Raw genomic sequence first — 19,287 nt, 5'->3', positions numbered from 1 at the left:
CCTGAGACATCCTCCCAGCAGAACATGCCCCAAACACCTCACTTAGGAGGCATCCTTGTCAGACACTCAAACCACCTCAATGGGCTCCTTTTGATGTGGAGGAGCGGTGGCGAGAAAAACCCCCCAAAACAACCGGCAGACACGTGTGACTGTGGATGCGAGTGTATAACAGATGTAATTGGAAGAGCATAAATTAGTACATATAGTTTATGTATTAAACTTTTTAGAGTTAATTGGAGAGATGTAATCCTAATCCGTGGCTCGTGAGCTGCAGGTTGCTGACCTCTGACTTACAGAGAGCACGGCTGCCCTTTGGAGAAAGTTCCTTTCTGCTGCTCGTGTCCATGACCTCATTCTTTCGGTCTCTACCAGAGCTGAGGAGTTTGGGTCGAGTGGTAAATCGACAGCTTCGCTTTTACACTCAGCTCTCTCTGAGTGTTTATTATACAGATGTGTAATTATAATAAAAACTTTCAGCCTCTCCTCAAAGGTCACACAGCTTTTCAGAACCTCCTAGCTTTTACTTACCAAGAGGAAGGAAGCTTTCTGATTGGTGCGCCTTGAGTGGGTGTCGCCGCTCCTGGACTTGATTGAGACTTGCTGGTTGGCTGCCGCAGCGATCCTTCAACCTGAAAGAGGAGGAAGGGCGATAAAAACATCCCACTCACACATGGGCATCGGATAAACCTCTTACAAATATTTCCAATATAATAATAAAAAGGTACCATTAGTATTCAAAAAAAAGTAAATCACGTTATAAACACTAATCCTTTCATCCCTTCTTTGACTTTTTAAAAAGCCTTTTCTCTGTCCATATATCCTCTTGTTCATCTCTGTGTTCTGTTTTACTCTCAGCTCTGTATTTATTATCCCCTCACAGCTGGTCTGACCTCTCTCAGATAGATACAGAACCCTGTTTAATGTCTGTGTGCATTGAAATTGCACACAGACAACAGCTCTTCATTTACAGAGGACGTATGATGTGTATGGGACATGTGTATGTGCGAACTTCAGTCAGAACGATTGAATGTAAACAGCTCAGTGCAAAGAGTAAAACCTTAAAAGCAGAACGATGTGTGGAGGTGGAGACTGTGCAAAGGTGGGTCTCTACTATTCAAACACAGCAGACAGATTGGTATTTGGTCTGTAGCCCACTATCCACTTGCAGTAATAGGCTTATATTAATCAAATCCAAGAAATCTCACATGCTCAGTGGAACAACAACCACGTTATGAGAGCCAGCGAGGAATTACAGTGTTCAGGTGTTAATTAGTGTGTTTGCGTGTGTTTCTAGAGCGCAAACCTGAGCTGGCTGCCTCGGGCAATGCCATTGTCCTGGCAGTGTGTGCTGTCGTGCATGGCCTGTGTGTTGTCGTATGTGTGTCCGTTGGTAATATTGAGGCTGAGGCGTTTCTGGTTCCGCCTCTCCTGCGACATCAGCCTCTCCCGGTGACTGCTCGACAGTCCGTGCTTTTCCTCTAAGCAGCGCAGCGGCAGCCCCCGGTTGATTGGCTGGAAGATGATGGCCCCTACCACCTTCAATGTGTGGGCGGAAGAACAGATAAGGTGACCTAAAGAAACCTCAACATATTTTATTTATCTGCGACTATATTTATCTCACAAGCTTGAAACTCTTAGCACTTAAACACAACTTACTATTAACTACCAAAAGTTTTTCTTTTATGTGCTATAATGAGGAAAACCACCAACCAGAACAATAACAGTATAAAATAAACTTTGAAGCAAGATTAATTAAAAGAAAAATAGTGACTAAACCCACCTGTGAGACAGGTTTTCTGTTGCCAACATAGTATCTGATGAGTGCAGGGATGCTGTCGAACCCTTCTCTGTCTAGGCGGTACTCAACTCTGGAGTAAGCTTCATTCAGCATCACGACCTGAAGGCGACAGGCAAAATAACAGACCTAGCTATTGTACCTTTTATATACTCTAGTCAAATATTCACCTCAGTGTAGCTGGAAGCTCATATGTACCTTCTTGTTAATTTTAAAGTGCTGAGCAGTGTTTCGCCATTGGCATGTGAGAACGTAACTTCCTGGTAAAGACAGCGAATCACGGATCAGGAAGTCTCCATCTCGCTGCACCAGGTTTTCTGCAACCTGCAAAAAGAAATAAGTGACACACGGGCACACTCAACTTTACGCAGCCATGACATTAGAGGACTTTACGTTGTCTCACTCACTTCCTGGTGACTTACCGTTAACGATAACAACTACATGCCTAACCGTTACCCTTACCTTAACCTTAAGACATGTCCTAACCTGAAAATTCATAGATGATGTTGGCCCCTGAGAAAGCCCAGCCTGCATCACGTGACTGTTCAAACAGATTTAGGAGCCCATAATAACCGGCCCACACACACACGAACACCTACAGTGGCCCACAGTGATTGTTTACAATACAAACGTTTAATGGTAGGCTAGTACCAGCTTTGCGAGCTTAGTGATGGTTATGTAAGACACGAGGACCATTCCAATTTATCCAGTTAGTGACCTAGACGCTTAAGGGACAGTTTCATGTAGAATCACATTCATTTCACGCTAAAACCTTTATATGGGAAATCAAAATAATAAAGCTTTAATCCAGAAAACTTTTCAGTGTTTTTGTGCATCTATCAATGCACAAGTCAAATGACAACATTTTTGACAAGCTTGATCCCCGTTTATCATTTACCACAGAAAAAATGAGACCTATTATCAAAGTAACTCGGTGGTTAAAAATTAGCCTTCTCTTATGGAAAGAAAATTAAGCCTTTTCTTTCCATAAGAGATCTCAAGATTGTCATTCATGACCTAATCTCCTCCTCCTGGACTACTGCAAATCACTTTACACGGGTCTCAGTCAGTTGTAGGCTCCTCACAGGCACCCGAAGAAGAAGAAGAAGAAAAAAAGAGATCATATTTCACCTGTTTTAGCTCCTTCCAGCTCAGTCTACTCTCTGTGTTTGCCCCTGAACTGTGGAACAGCATTTCCTTCAAATGACTGATAAAACTAGACTGAACACATATATTTATTTATTGGCTTTTGATTCTTATGGTCATTATATGTGCCTATGTAAGCCATGACTGTTTATATTTACCACCTACTAGCATGTATTTTACTTATTTTTATCCATTCTGTCTTTTAAAGAGCACCTTGGCCAGTGTCAACTGTTGGATGTGTTATAAAGTATTATAAAGCACTGTTAAATGCACTTTAAAAATAAATTTGACTTTCATTTATTATATGATTAAAAAAACCCCGATATTTCTTTGACCGTTTACACATGCAGTGCTCTTTATTTCCCTGCCTTGTTACATTTATTGGTTCTCGCTCGCTCTTCTCGAACACATACACTCTCTGTCATCCACAGTTTCAGACTTTAATTAAGCAAATGTTTGTATAAGTTAGAACGGTGGTTTAGCTTAGCCAAGGGAAGCAGCTTATTAAAAAAGATTACATCTCAGTGCTGGTTTTCAGGGGAACACACAAGATCTCTCTCTCACATATGCGCGCACACACAACACACATAAACACACCATACAGAATGAAGCCTTTCTTTCTGTCAGCGCTGCTGCAGGGGCCACTCTTTACGCAACAGTCTTCCTGTAAGCACCATGTGTGTAGCATGGAAGACTAATAATAGGTAATCTGGTTCAACAAGTTTCTAACCTGGCTTTTAAAAGGAGGGACTTGTGACTCAGATTTGTGTGCGAGCAGTGTTACCTGTCTGGGAATCGATCCGTGGTACCACGCGTGACTTCTCGGCTCCTCGCAGTCCATCTTCAGTTCTTCCTCGAGCTCCTTGCGAAGTTTCTCTGAAGGACAGTCCAGGATGAACTGATCTCTGGAGAACTGGAATAAAAGCAGAAAAAGCTGATTTTGTAACTTTATCCTGCATAGCTGAGAAACCCAAAGACAGATGACAGAAATTCAACATCCACATATTTAATTTATTTATTTATTTCAACAAAGTAAAAAAGGAAGCAGGAAAAAATAGGAAACTTTTGACTGATTTGTTTAAAGTCGCCTCTGCTGTTCTACAGTAAAACAACACCAAATAAAACACCGCAGAGCCGGGATAGGTAGAAACCAGGACTGTAATCTAATTCCAGTGAAATTACTGAAACTATTGATCAGCCACTTTAATCCCAGCAAAGCCCAAAAAGGTTGCCTAAATGGAAAGTAAAGGACAGACAGCTCTGTTAACCCTGACGGGATGTCGAGTCAACACAACCACCTGAACCACAACACACACACCCCAAACACCACACACACACACACTTACATGACAGCTGCTTGGTCTCTCCATCCTGCCACCTTTCTCTGATCTTCAATAACAAACTTCATAGCAGACACATTAAAACTCACGCACACTATAGTTAAGTCTCTTCTGTTTGCTCAAACAACAAGCCCGCACACAGCCTCTGTCTGCGTCTGCCTCCTCTGTGATTTTCTCCTTTATCACTTCCTTTCTTGCCTTCGTCCAGAGTCATTCAAAGAAATGTCATCATCCTGACACCGCCCAGCTACCCAGACCGGCCTCTATGCACACCTTCACCTAACGTAGACAAGTACACGCACGCACACGCACCCACAGACACACACACCTCTGAGTGACGCATAAACTTATCTAAACTAAACCTTTTTTCTTTTTAACCCATTACTGCTACACTCAGTCAGTTTATTCTATACTTTTGCATTTCAATCATTTAAATGTCAGTACAAATGTCTTGAGCTATTTATTTATCCAAGCAGCAGGACTTTATTCTAATTTTTTTCAAATGGCCCAGAGCAATATTCCTCCAGACGTTCTGAAGGGATTTCCAAATGGTTCTTTGGACATTGGCTGCTTTTTCACTCATTTGCACTCTAGTCCAGCGGTCTCCAACCTTTTTTGCGCCACCGACCGGTTTATGCCCGACAATATTTTCACGGACCAGCCTTTAAGGTGTCGCGGATAAATACAACAAAATAAAACTAGTACCGGTACCGAAAAAAAAGAAGATTTATTCATAACACACGTGAAAAGACCAAGGAAAACCGAGTTAACGATAAAAATGATAACAAAATAAAGCTGAAAACCGATAAAAACCCTGAAAACTATACATTTCACACCTGAGCCTCAACTCTCGCGGCCCGGTACCAAACGACTCACGGACCGGTACTGGTCCCAGGCCCGGGGGTTGGGGACCGCTGCTCTAGTCCTTGTATCCGTCACTGACCTCACTGACCTGCATCATTTGAGCATAAAACACCTAACTGTATGGACAAACCAGTGTTGTGTCTAAACAACACTGGCTGTGTAGACATAACACTGGTTTTATGCTGGTTGTATGTTTGTCAAACTGCTTCTAACACAGGTTAGTATTAAAATTGTATTTTCATACCAACAGGTGATTCCCAAAGGGTTATACGCTGAAAACATGGAATGTCTTGGCATGTTGTGCAGCATGTCCATGAAAAAAAAAATGTTAGGAAAAATGGAACATAAAAAAGTGTAAAGCCTAAAAATTCCCTACAGCATGAACAGTATCTGAAAGTCATGTACTTTCAGATACTGAAAGTACATGACTTGCGGTGCTACTTGTACGGCCGCAAGTAAAGTACTACTTGTGGCCGGTCCAGAAGGAGTACCTGGCAAGGTACTAAGAGCATGTGCCCACCAGCTCACCCTCATCTTCACCAGACTCTTCAACCTCTCACTGGATCAGGCAGCCATCCCATCCTGTCTAAAATCAGCCACAATCATCCCAGTGCCAAAGACGTCTCCCATCTCCAGCCTGAATGATTACCGCCCTCACACCGGTAATCATGAAATGCTTCGAGAGACTAGTCCTTCAGCACATCAAGGATTACCTCCCCCCAGAATTCGACCCCCACCAGTTTGCATACCGCACAAACAGATCCACAGAAGACGCCATCGCCACAGCCCTCCACGCTGTGCTGAGTCACCTAGAGCAGCGGCAGAGCTACGTCCGAATGCTCTTCGTGGACTACAGCTCAGCCTTTAATACAATCATCCCGGACATCCTCATCACCAAACTGGTCACTCTTGCCCTCCCTCCTCTCACATGTGCCTGGATAAAGGACTTTCTCACAAACAGACCCCAAACTGTAAGACCTGGCCCTCATCTCTCCTCCACTCGCACACTGAGCACCGGCTCCCCACAGGGCTGTGTGCTGAGCCCCCTCCTGTATTCTCTCTACACCCACGACTGCAGTCCGACCCACAACAACAATCTCATCATCAAGTTTGCTGATGACACCACGGTAGTCGGACTCATCTCAAAGGCAGACGAGGCAGACTACAGAGAGGAAGTCCTGAAGTTGGCAGCCTGGTGTTCAGAAAACAACCTGGCACTGAACACTAAGAAAACCAAAGAGCTCATTGTTGACTTCAGGAGACACAGCACTGACTTGGCCCCCGTTTACATCAACGGGGAGTGTGTGGATGTGTGGAGAGGGTCCACACCTTCCAGTTCCTTGGTGTCCTCATCTCTGCTGACATCTCCTGGACAGACAACATCTCAGCGGTCATCAAGAAGGCCCAACAGTGGCTGCACTCCCTGAGAGTCCTCAGGAAGTACAAGCTGAACTCCAACCTGCTGCTGACCTTATACTGCTCATCCATTGAGAGCCTGCTAACCTACTGCATCACGGTATGGTACGGCAGCTGCACCAAGGCGGATAGAGTGAGGCTTCAGAGTGTGGTCAAGACAGCACAGAAGATCATCGGCTGCCCTCTCCCCTCCCTGATGGACATTTATTCCTCCCGCTGTCTCAGCAGAGCAGCAAACATCATCAAGGACAGCTCCCACCCTGGTTTCAACATGTTCAGCCTGCTTTCCTCAGAGAAGCGCTACAGGTGCATCAACACAAAAACCCACAGACTCAAAAACAGTTCCCTCCCCAAAGCCATAACCACCCTGAACTCACACATGCACCGATAACACAGCCCCCCCCCCCCCCCCTTCATGTTTGCACTGAGTAGGAGATGCTCTGTATCTCATTGTACAACTGTATATTGACAATAAAGGCATTCTATTCTATTCTACTTAAGAAGTAGGGGGAAACAGCAAAGCCCCTAAGAGAAGCAACTGGCCCTTTAAGTTGATCTACTGTTCACCGAAGCCTCATCAGAAATGGTCTCTGTGGCTGTCAGAAAGTCCTTATTAACTGAGGGAAACAGGGAGAATAGGGCTGAGGTTTTGCCAAATTACACAAGAACTGGACTGAAAGTCTGTGGCAACAAGACTTGTAGAGCGATGGATCCAAATTGGCAACTTTTAGTTAAAATTGCTGTCAACGTGGTCCGAAAAAAGGAGAGAGGTACCACAAGGAGCGTCTACCTCCATCTTTAAAACATGATGGAGGATCTGTCAGGGTTTGGGATGCGTTTGTGGTGCCGGGGATATTGTTACAATTGAATAAATGTAGAAAAGAATCATCAGATTTTTTAGCATGACAAACACTGCCAACGTAATGATGATGATGATGATGACCGAAGTTAGGCAACTGTTATGATGATGATAAATACATATTTACATGTCTCACAGCCTCTGGGGTAACAGTACTGGCTCAGGTTCAGGTACAGTTACAGGTAAAGTTTCAACTGACAGTCTTCAGCTAAAAGTCTGAAGACTGAAGGTCGTCATGGACAAGCTCTCAGAAGAAGGCTTTGATCCAAGAAGAAGAAGAAGAAGAAGAGGTTTGAGGTAGAACACTGAGGAAAAAAGCAAACACGCTCACACAAACAGGAATTACTAATCCATGTCCATGCAGGAAACTTGGAATATCATATCTGTGCCATTTTTATCTCTCTGCGGCTACACTAGCTCTCTTCCTCTCTAAAGTCATTAGAATAGACCCCCTGCCCCGAGTCTCCATACATGACAGAAAATCAAAGTGTCACATTACAGCAAATATTAAACTGATCACTGGCTTGGCACCATGGTGCACATCCAACAATTTACTTTATTTCCAGTTTGAACCAGAAACACTGTGTATGTGTGTGTGTAGCAGTGGAAAATACTTGGGGCGGTGTAATTGTGCTGTCACTAAGTCTCCTGGGCTCGTGTTTTTTTCCTGCCATTTTTTAAACAAAAGATTCAATGAGTAAGTAAATGATAGCAGACAGTCTGAATTACACGATCATTTTATTGGAGCTTTCTCTTATCAATCAACATTAACAGTTGGTGCCATTGGAGTAAGCTAATGGTCTATCTAACATCTGTCTTTCTAACATCTGACTGACAGACAAACATTTGCTCATAGATGCACTTTTTGTTGTTATATTTACTTATAGATCATCCATAGCTATTTGGATATGTCTCCGACAGGGACAACACGTGGACAGAGATAGGCTGGGACCAAACTACAACTCCAAATTCATGCACCTTTCTTTTGTTTCACTTTTTGTTTTGCTTTTAATCATTTTCTTTCCTTAGGTGCTGTGATGTGTTAAAACAGGATACACTACACCCATAACGCACGGCTTGCAGCATGTTTTTCCGGTTGTACGGGCATTGCGCAACAATTTTAAAATGCACATGATCAACTGTAATAACTGAAAACATGACGGCTGCTGGTTTGTATTATTCCCAGCTTATCTGGATTTGTTACCGACTCCACTCGCATTTGTGATTCTCACATTTATTTCAAAAGACACAATACGTTGCTTTTACGTCTGCAGTCTCAGTGCCAACAGACTGATGAATGAAAGCGCGGGAGAGCTGGTGAGAAGAGGGATGCACGGCAGCGGCAAGGATGACATGTACATATAAAGTTGAACAGTGATTAATGGAGATGGGGATACATGGTTAATGCAAATTAACAGAAGAGTGAAAGAGCACAGAAAGAAAAATTGAAGAGAAACTGAAGGAATAAGAGGAAGGAAGCAGAGAAGGAAATAGGAGGGAGGAGATGGATATATTGGATGTGAGGTTTTGTTTAATAGCCTGGCCTTTAATAAGATCCTGCAATATGATGTCATCCTCAGAGAGTGGCTACATTTATACCGTACCAGCCTGTGTGTGGACCACAACACAGCAGTGAAGTACAGTGAACTGGACTGGCCTGCTTCATGGCCTACAGCCTTTCCTTCTAGCGTGAATGACTTCAGTTGTGACAAAATATGGGATAAACAATACACTGACGCCAAGCTTCATTTCATATGAACTGCAAAACTTGCTCAGCGTTATCCCATGGTGATGCTTACCGTTGAAACACACATTGAAATCAAAATAAAACCCATGCATTAAGGTAAACGTTCTTCTTAAGTTAGCAAAATCTCCTGACATTCCCCATACAAATTAATGATAATTTGTATCAAATCATTAAATTTTGGATTCAGTGAATTTCGGTCCAGTTCTTGTGTAATTCAGCCTTTTCTCAGTCCTTTCATTAAGAATGATTTCGTAACAGCCACTGAGACCGTTTCTAATGAGGATACACTGCACACCATGCACCAAGTTTTCAGCTAACAGCATTTTGGGAGCCTCCTTGTTGTTGGAAAAATCCTATTTTATGCCTGTTCAACTGTTATCTTTGGTATTTTTCATAGCTTAAACTAAAGAAATGGGAATAAATGATGTCCCAAAAGGATGATTCTGTTCATCTGGACGTAATGTTTTCAGTGGGAGAAACGTTTCGTCACTCATCCAAGTGACTTGTTTAGTCTCAGCCGACTGCAGGTTTCCACAACCTTAGTCAGTTCAGTTTTATTTATACAGCGCCAAATGACAGCAAAAGTCGCCTCAAGGTGCTTTATATGGTAAGGTAGACCCTGCAGCAAACGGTAACAAACTGTACATTTGCACAATGACTGAAACTAGCCCACTGAATGAACAATGGGCTGTGAGGTGAGGTGACCATTGATAAACAACAGCACAGCGTGTTTTGGGGTTTAAAAGCCACAGAGACACGGTGTTTAGAAAAAATGCATCTCAGCTGTTCTGATACTCCTGACACATACAGGATCACTAAGGGTTTTCGCTTAGGTATCGGTTGTCCTTCTCTCCTGGATCGGCTGGAGCTTTCTTTTGGCGCCTTCCCAGCTTTGACGAATGTCCAGCCTGGATGGTCATGACAATTTGCATATTAATGATCAAGGGATCTGACCTCAAAGCCCATTGTTTGTTAAGTGGCCTGGTTTCAGTCATTGTGCAAATGTACTGTTTATAAGATTGGGGAAACCTGCAGTCAGCAGAGACTGAAGAAGTCACTTGGATGAGTGAAGAAATGTTTCTCCCACTGAAAACGCTGCATCCAGATGAACAGAATCAACTTTTGGGATTTACTTACCTGGATGAGCATGCATCAAGATGAACAAATGATGTGTTTTTACAACAGACTGCTTGTAACAAGGCACCTAAAAATTGATTCTTTGTCATCTGTTATGTGTAGACAACAGTGATTCATCCCTCGAGTTGGTTATGTTTTGTGATTTCATAGCTCAGTGTTAAGCAGCTTAAAAAAAAAAAATCTGACATGCCACAGAAAATAATCTCCAACTAAAAACAAAGGTACTGTTAAAAAGGATCTCTGCAGTGATTGGATTTTCTTCTGATTTCATGGATTTGAAGATTGAAGGTACTTTTAACCCTTTAAAGGTTTCTCTATATATGGTGACGATGATACATTTCTGTAATAATCCAGTCGTGTGTGGCAACCATTCAGAAGCAGCGGCCACCTGGGTAAGCTGCTTGTCCTCACTTCACTGAACACAAAAGGCAAACAACCTTTTAACATCATAACTCTGATCCCTCATCACCTTACACACATGTAAAGTTACAAATACATTAGATGACGTTATAATCCTCACCTTACCTCAACTTATGCGGCTTATGAGCTGAAATAAAGCAGTGAACCTGAGATTCTTAGTTGATACCGCCAGCCTGCAGGATTGCAGATAACAAAAAACCCTGAAGACTGACTAGAAGAAGCAGCTCCATTTGAATCATGTTCAAATATGCAGCGGAGTCAGTATATTAACAATTCTTCAAACACCAACTAAAACACCGTAGAAGACCATAGAGGAAACTCTTCTGCTGCCTCAGTTGCAACACATTTCTTTCAAGAAGAAACAATAAAAACTATTGCCCTGGTCTCTGGTTGGGTCTCAAAATAATCTTTATCTGTGATGCTACACTGTACAGTGGGATTATGACCACTGCAACAGTATACAAGCAACGCAGCACCATAACAGACACATCATTACAATTATGGTGACGTCTGAGATCATTTTAGAGGTGAAGTCAGGCTATGCAGCTTTTCATCTTCTTTATTTCTATTTTTAGAATGCAACCAATTAGTATTATGAAAGTCTTGAGTTGCTAAAGGCAAAAGTTTTGAAAGTTCAACAAACAAAATGCTTAAATGAGAGTTGGGATACCCATCAAATGGGTTTCACTGGGGCAATCATCATTAAAATAACAACTCTTTGGTCTGCTGTATTTCTGGCATTTCCTTTTCTTTTCATCTCTCTTAACAATTTCAGTTTTTTCCTCCTCCCTCTCTTCATGCTACCATTTCCCACTGTGTCTACATACTGCATAGTATGCATCCCCAATCAAGTCACAAAGCTTTAAAAAGTGAATACATGAATGCAAACAGCAGTGCAGGTTGTGTCAAGAATACATGTAGAATTGAGGTGGGCTTAATGAGAATATTCCTGCTGAACAGTCATGCAGCATCCAAATGCTTTTCCTCAGAGCTTCAGTTTAGCTTTTTAGGGCCTGACAACAACACTGTGTTTGACTCTAACATTGAATTGAATGGGCATCATTACCGCTGAGGACAGTTGATAAAACCTAATAGCTGTTGATGTTTTGATTTTCTATCTCTGCGTGTTGTCTTCGTCATCAAAAAGGTCCCTTCCTTTCCTGTTTACACACAACTAAATACAAACATCTTCCTGTGTTTAGGCCAGAGAGCATCTGATTGGTCAGCCTGGGGCAGCCAAAGAGAGTTCATCGTCAGTGCCATCTTAATTTGTTCTGTAAGCCACAATCTCAGCACCAGCATCGGTGCCTCACTAATGCTCTTGTGGAAGAGTGGGAACAAATCTCTGCAGCTAGGTTCCTGAACCTGTATGAACAACGACTGAATGGCTATAGCCTGTTCGTCATATACTGTGAAAGTCAAAAGAGGATTGCTTCCAGATTCAAATCCTACAGCGATAACTGAGGTCGACTGCCTCAAAGATACAGATGAGATTCATGCTTAGTGATGTAAAAAGATTTTTTAGAAACAGTAGAAAGGATTGATCTCCAAGCAATGAGCTAAGCCTGAAATAGCAACTGAGGGTTTTTAAGTTTTAGAGCATCATGTTTTAAGAGCTAAAGATGAATAATGGTTTCTGCTATACAACGATAGAGAAAGAACCTTATCATGCAACGGGATTAAGATAAAAAGAACTTTTTAATGCATCGTTTTACAGCAAATGTACGCACAGAAGCAATCTAACTATGCATACAACCCAGCTATGTTGGATCATGGCAGCTAATGCAAACAAAAAAAAAACAACGAAAAAGTGTCAATGATGTGATCTAATAGCTAAGGATACCAGCACAAGTAAGCCTGAATCTCAGCAGGCACAGAAACAGGAAGCAGGGCCTCTGTGGATAAATGGCGACCTCCCAGAGAAACAGATGGAGGGGAGAATGAAAAGGGGAATGGAACAAAACCCCAGGCAATATGGAGTCAAAAGTAAAGACACAGAGAGACAGAGAGAAAATAGAAAAGCACTAATGAAGAGGATGAGGATGAGCTGGGGGAAAACTCACAAAAGAGACAGAAGAGCATGAGATGGATGGGAGCGGTGCTGTGCAGTTCTGGTTCTTGAGAAAACAACAAAGATATCAAATAAGGATAACAAGTTCACATTGCATCGAAGCATCATTTAAATGAACAGACTGGAGGATTCTTAAAATAACCAAGAGAGTGACAGACAGAACATCTCAGGTTTTATTCATTCAATTTCTAAATGAGCAGTAATGTAACTATTGGTCATTTATTTTCTCTCTGAAACAGAAGGTCTGGATAGACTGCACACAACAACAACAGCCATTAGAGGCAACTCTTAGTGAGAGGAAGTGCTGATGAACTGCCATATGCATTAAGTAGGAATCCAAGTTTTCCTGGATGGTTTGGATTGGTTTGAGAGCACAGAGTAATACTTTTCCCCCTCTTTGACAGCTTTCCATTTGAAGAGAAATGGATTTTAAGTGTTGCAGCGTGCTGATGACAGCACGCTGCAACATCAGCACGGCAAGGTTGAGAGTTGACCGGAGAAAATGCACACAAAAATATAGTCTGATGAAGATGCAATATGCTGAAAACTTCAGAACAACTTCTGGGCATACTTTGTGGTGAGATCAGTGTGTGCTCTTAGAAGATACATATAAAGACCTGTAAACAGACTTTATCCAGGCACAAAGTGCATTTTAGCAGCAGATGGAAATGTACAGGCTGATCCACAGAGGGACACACCACCCCACCTCAGCCTCCTGCCCCACTGCTGCTCGCTGCATCCAATCAAGTAATGACATTCATACAATTTACTGATGTCATAAAGAAGACAAACTAGCACAAGCTGGTAATTTATCATTCACATGAGGACTACTACCCCTGTCCTGTTAACTGTCTAACCATCTCACCACTTCCTTCACACACAGCCTTATCTGTCTGCCAGCACTAGTTATGGATGAAGCCAGCATATATCTCACAATCACACCCTCAGATAGACAGTCACACAGTTGGCCATTTATGAGAGTGTCTGGTCTGACTAATAAAAGCCCAGTGTTCACAGTGAGAGCGATGGGAAAGAGAAGGACTATTTAGGCTGATTAGATTTTGCTCAGGCTGGAAGTGTTACCACGCACTTTTCAGACTGTTTTCTGCAGGGCAATATGTTGTTTTCTTTCCACCATCTCCTTGAAACAACAGGATGAAACGAGCCTTGAAAAGCACGCTTGCATTAAAGAATGTTTCTGAAGTTGCATGCTATTAATACTTTAAAGGCAAACAAACCTCTTACTTTTTAACCTACCCCTGGACTAAGATCATCTCATGATGGACAACACCAGCATAAAGTCTGTAGCATGCAAGCATTCACAAAACACCTGCACATGGGCACTTACAGTTACACCTTGTATGATGAATTTTACACAAAGCAAAAGTACAAAACATGAAGATGAATTCAATGATAAAATAGGTAACATGGACACATTCTCACACACACTCTCCTGTGTTTCCTCACCTTTGCGCCGATGACAGAATTCTTGTGGTAGAAGCAACACAGAGCTGCTGTCAGGGCTTTGAGGTTGCATCTCTCCGACATTATCGACTCTATCTGCCGACACTAACGGGGTAACAAATGCTGCCTTCGGCCAGCTCAGTTAGATCTGCGGTCAAGGTGACTGAAGAACAACTTGAACGACAAGTTCCCAATGATTCCCATTTGCCTCTTCCAGTAAAACCTTCATTAAGAGTTACACAGATGGTCGAGTACTAACTCTGCAGCTGGATCAATATCACAAGTCAGAATTTTTCCAGTCTCTCAGACTAAGGAGTGAACATCTCCCCTGGGATAACTGTTACTAACATTCTGTCGTCTCTGCCTCTCTCCTCCACAGTCCCCGCAGAGTGAGCCCTCCACTTTCTCACACATTTTTTCTTTAAATTTCCCTTTTGCCCTGCCCCCCTAAGCTCCATATATGGGAGAGAGAAAGACCCATGTGAGGTGGTTTGCACCAATCAAGTGTTGATAAACTAGGAGTGACCCAAAGGCAGAGTCTCCCGCCTGCTCTCACTGCAAACACATGGGCAATGGAAAGAAAGCTGTGTACATCGGCTTTGCATCCTCTGCATGCATTCAGTATGACACTTCAAACCTAAACTGTTGCTATTGTTTCCCTCTGACTCAAAATCATTTTTTCAGAGTTTGCACTGATTGTGCTGATTGGTTTGTTACTCAATTTAGTCTCTAAAGTGACAGTTTGACCAAAATACTGGCCAAATAATTATGTATGCCTTTTCTTTCTGAGTACTCACAGCTGTGGAGTTTCTGCATTACTACTTTAGGTTTATCTGCCCATCAAAAACAATGTCCAGCCCTTGTGCGACTGTCTTTCAGTCTCATATAGACGATGTTAACGTTTCCATAAGAGATGCTCTTTTTTGGTGTAAAGCCATGGTTGGAATTGTGGCTCTTCCAACTGCTCAAACCAGCAGTTTGAGAACAGAAAACACATCACAGAAGAAAAAAAAAAAAAACTAAAAGTATATCACTTCCACAGTTGGCAGTAAGTATTTTAAGAAAACAGCTATGAGTCACAAAGAAAGTTTCAATAGGAAATAGCTGCTGTTCAACCAGTGTTGTGTACTAAATAATCCACTTGGAGACAAAGGGAAGGGTCTGCTAAGAGTGAGTGCGCATGTGTGCTGTGGACTGATGCTGGCCACTTGTGTTACTTAATGCTTGTTGAGCAATTACGCCCACACACTGGTGAAACTCTTAGCTTTCACACCAGTTCACACACAGACCCATACTGACATCTGACATAAGGAAACTGGCCCCAAAGCAGGAAAGTGAAAAAAGTATATTGGCATGTTTCAGGCCAGTAAAACTTATCAACTTCTTCAGGGAAGAAAGTGAGGAAAACGGTTGGACAAACGTAACTAGATCCAGAGTGTACATGGCAGCGTACAAAGACAGAAAATAAAGAAATAACCATGAGTATACAGCACAAACACTACCATCTACAATGTAGCTTGCCATCACCATTGTGTGAATGTGTGTGCGAATGGGTGGATGACTGGTTGTGTAAAGCGCTTTGGGGTCCTTAGGGACTAGAAAAGCGCTATACAAATACAGGCCATTTACCATAAGAACAGCCACATGCACACAAAGACTAGACACACACTGAGGGTGACACGCCAGCAGCAACAAGTTGAAGGGAATATTCGGTCGCAGGAAACTGAGCCACTAATTACAGTGTGAACTCTCATGAGGACCCATGAAGGAAATACATGTAGAACATTCCCTAAGGCACCACATAGAGGCGCACACACTCCCACACAAACACACACACACACACACACACACACACACACACACACACACACACACACACACACACACACACACACACACACACACACACACACACACACACACACACACACACACACACACACACACACACACGACTGGCGACCACAGAAGCCCCAAATCACCAGCTAGGCTAAACGTCCACCTTAAAATACACACATCCGTCGCTCCAGGAATGCTTTGGAAAAACAGTGAAGGACAGAAATTGGGGCGCTGAGGTTCTATGTTTTCTATTTCTATCTGTTTGTTGGTTCTGTCAAATACGAGAGACTGTGCTGTTTCAGCAACCTAAGCTAATTACATGAAATATAATAAAATGGAAAATTGGGGATGAAAGAGGGCTATTTTCTATGTAAAAATTGGCTTAAATATGTAGTTTTATTTCAGGATGTATATTTTACTGTCCGGGGGGACTGAGAGAAACTATATGCAGTCAATGATGTTGAAAGTAAAGGATCTTTTCTCTTTTCATGATGTGTTAACAGAATATTTCACTCATCCTAGGATTTATTTTAACTTCTTTTGCCAAAGCCTGAATTGAAGTACCTAAAGACATACAAGGCCCCTAAATTTCCCATAATGCAGCTTAACTGGCCAAAGTACAATAGGACAATGGGATGCTAATGTAAGCCTGAGCTGCCACCAATATACAAAACTGATCAGAACAGTAGCAAAATATAAAGATGAGAAGTGCTTTCTACGAGAACGAACAAATACAAGTGATTCATCTTTCAGTTTGCATTTGTTCTATAAACACATCTCATACAATCTGCATCAAATTGCATTAGGTAGTAAACCTAATAAAGAATTCATGTCCAAATGTACTACACATCCATTTACAAGGTCACGATTCCCAACAGTCTCAATGATAAATACAGTAAAGGAGACATGCAGTAGGTACAGGTTTTACATTTCCTGACAGTGGCTGCAAGCTTGGTTGGCAGAAATTGGATTCTACGGTGCAGTATGATATCACACCACAATCGAAGCTTCACTGTCCTTCTGTACCAGTTAGGCAGCATTCATCACGCTTCCTCATCCCCTAATGCATCAATAAAATCAGTGACACTTCTATTCACCCTCTGGGTGAGTCTGTCACATGCACACATGTGCAGACTGTGTGTGTATATGAGGTGTTGGTGACTGAGTGATCAATAATATAATAGACTGGTGTCGAGCCGTACTGATTGGTTCAACGTGATCCTTATATAGTCAGTGAAAGCGCATGCAGTAAGAGGCTACAATACATCTTATGTGGGTCAAAAGAGAAACTAATTTGTTGGTGTATTTGCTTTTGTAAAGTACACTGGAGCACCAAAGTTCCATAAACTACAATTAAAAATACAAACTACTACTCATACTTATTTACTTTATTGTATACTTGAAAAACAAGAATACAAACATAACAATTTTACAAAGAGAAGATCAGCTTCACAGTTAATGCAAGAAGCATCTGATATTTGGTTTGAACACTGGAAAATTTTTCATCTTTTATTTACAGTGCAGACAATTTAATATAACATGAAAGACAAGTATTTTAACATTAATACATCCATACATATGAGCAACGTGACTTCCATTTTCATGACACGAAGACTGGTTCTAGACTATTTTCTTCAGTACGATTCTTCTGTGACTCTCTCTTTAGCCCAGATTTAGATTAAATCCATGTCTGAGAAACTGGCTCATATGGTTTGACCCAAATCTAAAAACAGACAATTACTCAGCTTGAGCTACAGCTGTTTAAAAACGGGCGATAGCTTCAATAAAGGAGAAAAAAAATATCCGTGTCTAGATTATTACCCAAAAGTTTTAATGTTTTTTTAGGTAAATCTGAATATAAGATGACAAAGACAAACCTTGATGTTACTTGCTTTTTCCCTTGAGCATAGAGCGTATGATCACGATTTCTGTAACCTGACCACACTTGCTCAAAATCATCACTGAGAAAATCTGGAGACTGAACAGCCACTGATGAATTAACAGGAAAATTATTACTGATGATATTCTGTAGCAAGCTGTGGGGGTTACTGGCCAGCTGCCTGTTCCACTTATAGGCTGACAAACTGAATAACTGACTGGGTGTCCAGTTCATGGACGAGCAGAGAGACAAACCAAGCTGGTTGGTGGGGTGCCGAGCGTGGCTGGCTGCTTGCTGTTGAAGTCATGCTGGCTCACTGACAGACTGGTATGAAAGTCACACTATTGTTTGGACTTCTAATTAACAAACATTCACAACAACATCCATCTACAGCGACATTTCTACTTTCGGGTCTGACAGTCCCTTTCCTCAGTTTGGCCAGCAGATGGTGCACTCCTCTAAAACTCAACAAATGCATGAATAGCTGTTTGTAAGTGAATTCAAACAGTTACTGCTCTTTTATCTTTATTATTAGCAAAGCACAGTTTTAAACTGGTGCCTTCAGTATGTGTGTGTGCTCTATACAAGTGTCATCCACACAGAGTTAATAGCTACTGCAACCCAAGACCACACACACACACACACACACACACGCACGCACACGCACGCACACACACACAGAGCATTATTGTTTCCTAAAGCTCTCTCATGAGGGTTTACAGCAACTTTCAACTCATTGTGTGGGAATAAAAGAGTGCAAAAGAGTCTTTTAGCAAAGGCTTAGTAGAAGAAGAGTTGTGTTCACACTGAATCACTGAGGGTCTTTCTTTTCCTCTCTATCATTTAATTTGTCATCAAATAATACAGAGATCGTGCTGTATTATACTATTAAGTCTGGCCAAGTCATAGTAAAATCAACAATCTGCTCCTATTACTTTCTACTCAGTAAAGTTATACAGTACTTATCTTGATACCTACTTTATAATCCTCAGTAAATTTTACTTTCTGTGAGAAAGAGACACTTCAATTTGACTTCATTCCTTCACCAGTGCTTTTGCCTCTTTGTCAGCACGATTACTAAACAACACCTTGTTGGTTTTCTTTTAATCTGGTCAATAGGTGGAGCATGATTAAAGGAAGAACCTAGTACATTTAGCAAAATCAGGTTCCATTGTCTTTAAATTTGGAAGACAGGGTACTAGACTTCTTCTTCATGTTATGTCTATTTCTAGAGAAGGAAACAAGCTGATTGGATGCTTAGTGACGAACATCAAACAGAGGCTGTCAACGAGAAGAGAAACTGGCCATAA

General features: G+C 41.8%; 1 protein-coding gene across 4 annotated transcripts in view; it reads right to left on the bottom strand.

The window, feature by feature from the left end:
- Positions 1-19,287, bottom strand: part of bcar3 (BCAR3 adaptor protein, NSP family member) — a 79,784-nt gene that overhangs the window by 10,180 nt on the left and 50,317 nt on the right. For 3 of the 4 annotated variants that reach the window (XM_076875674.1, XM_076875676.1, XM_004562057.5), the window contains 5 exons: positions 3,726-3,854; positions 1,994-2,119; positions 1,781-1,897; positions 1,304-1,536; positions 529-629 (listed from right to left, as the gene is read on the bottom strand). In XM_076875674.1, coding sequence (XP_076731789.1) covers positions 529-629; positions 1,304-1,536; positions 1,781-1,897; positions 1,994-2,119; positions 3,726-3,854 — 706 coding nt within the window. Of the gene's footprint in view, positions 1-528; positions 630-1,303; positions 1,537-1,780; positions 1,898-1,993; positions 2,120-3,725; positions 3,855-14,262; positions 14,645-19,287 lie in introns of those variants that run through there. The other variant, XM_004562058.5, reaches the window with a different exon arrangement.

Source organism: Maylandia zebra, linkage group LG17, assembly GCF_041146795.1.
Source record: "Maylandia zebra isolate NMK-2024a linkage group LG17, Mzebra_GT3a, whole genome shotgun sequence".
NCBI lineage: Eukaryota > Metazoa > Chordata > Actinopteri > Cichliformes > Cichlidae > Maylandia > Maylandia zebra.
This window is presented reverse-complemented; position numbering and strand designations above follow the sequence as displayed.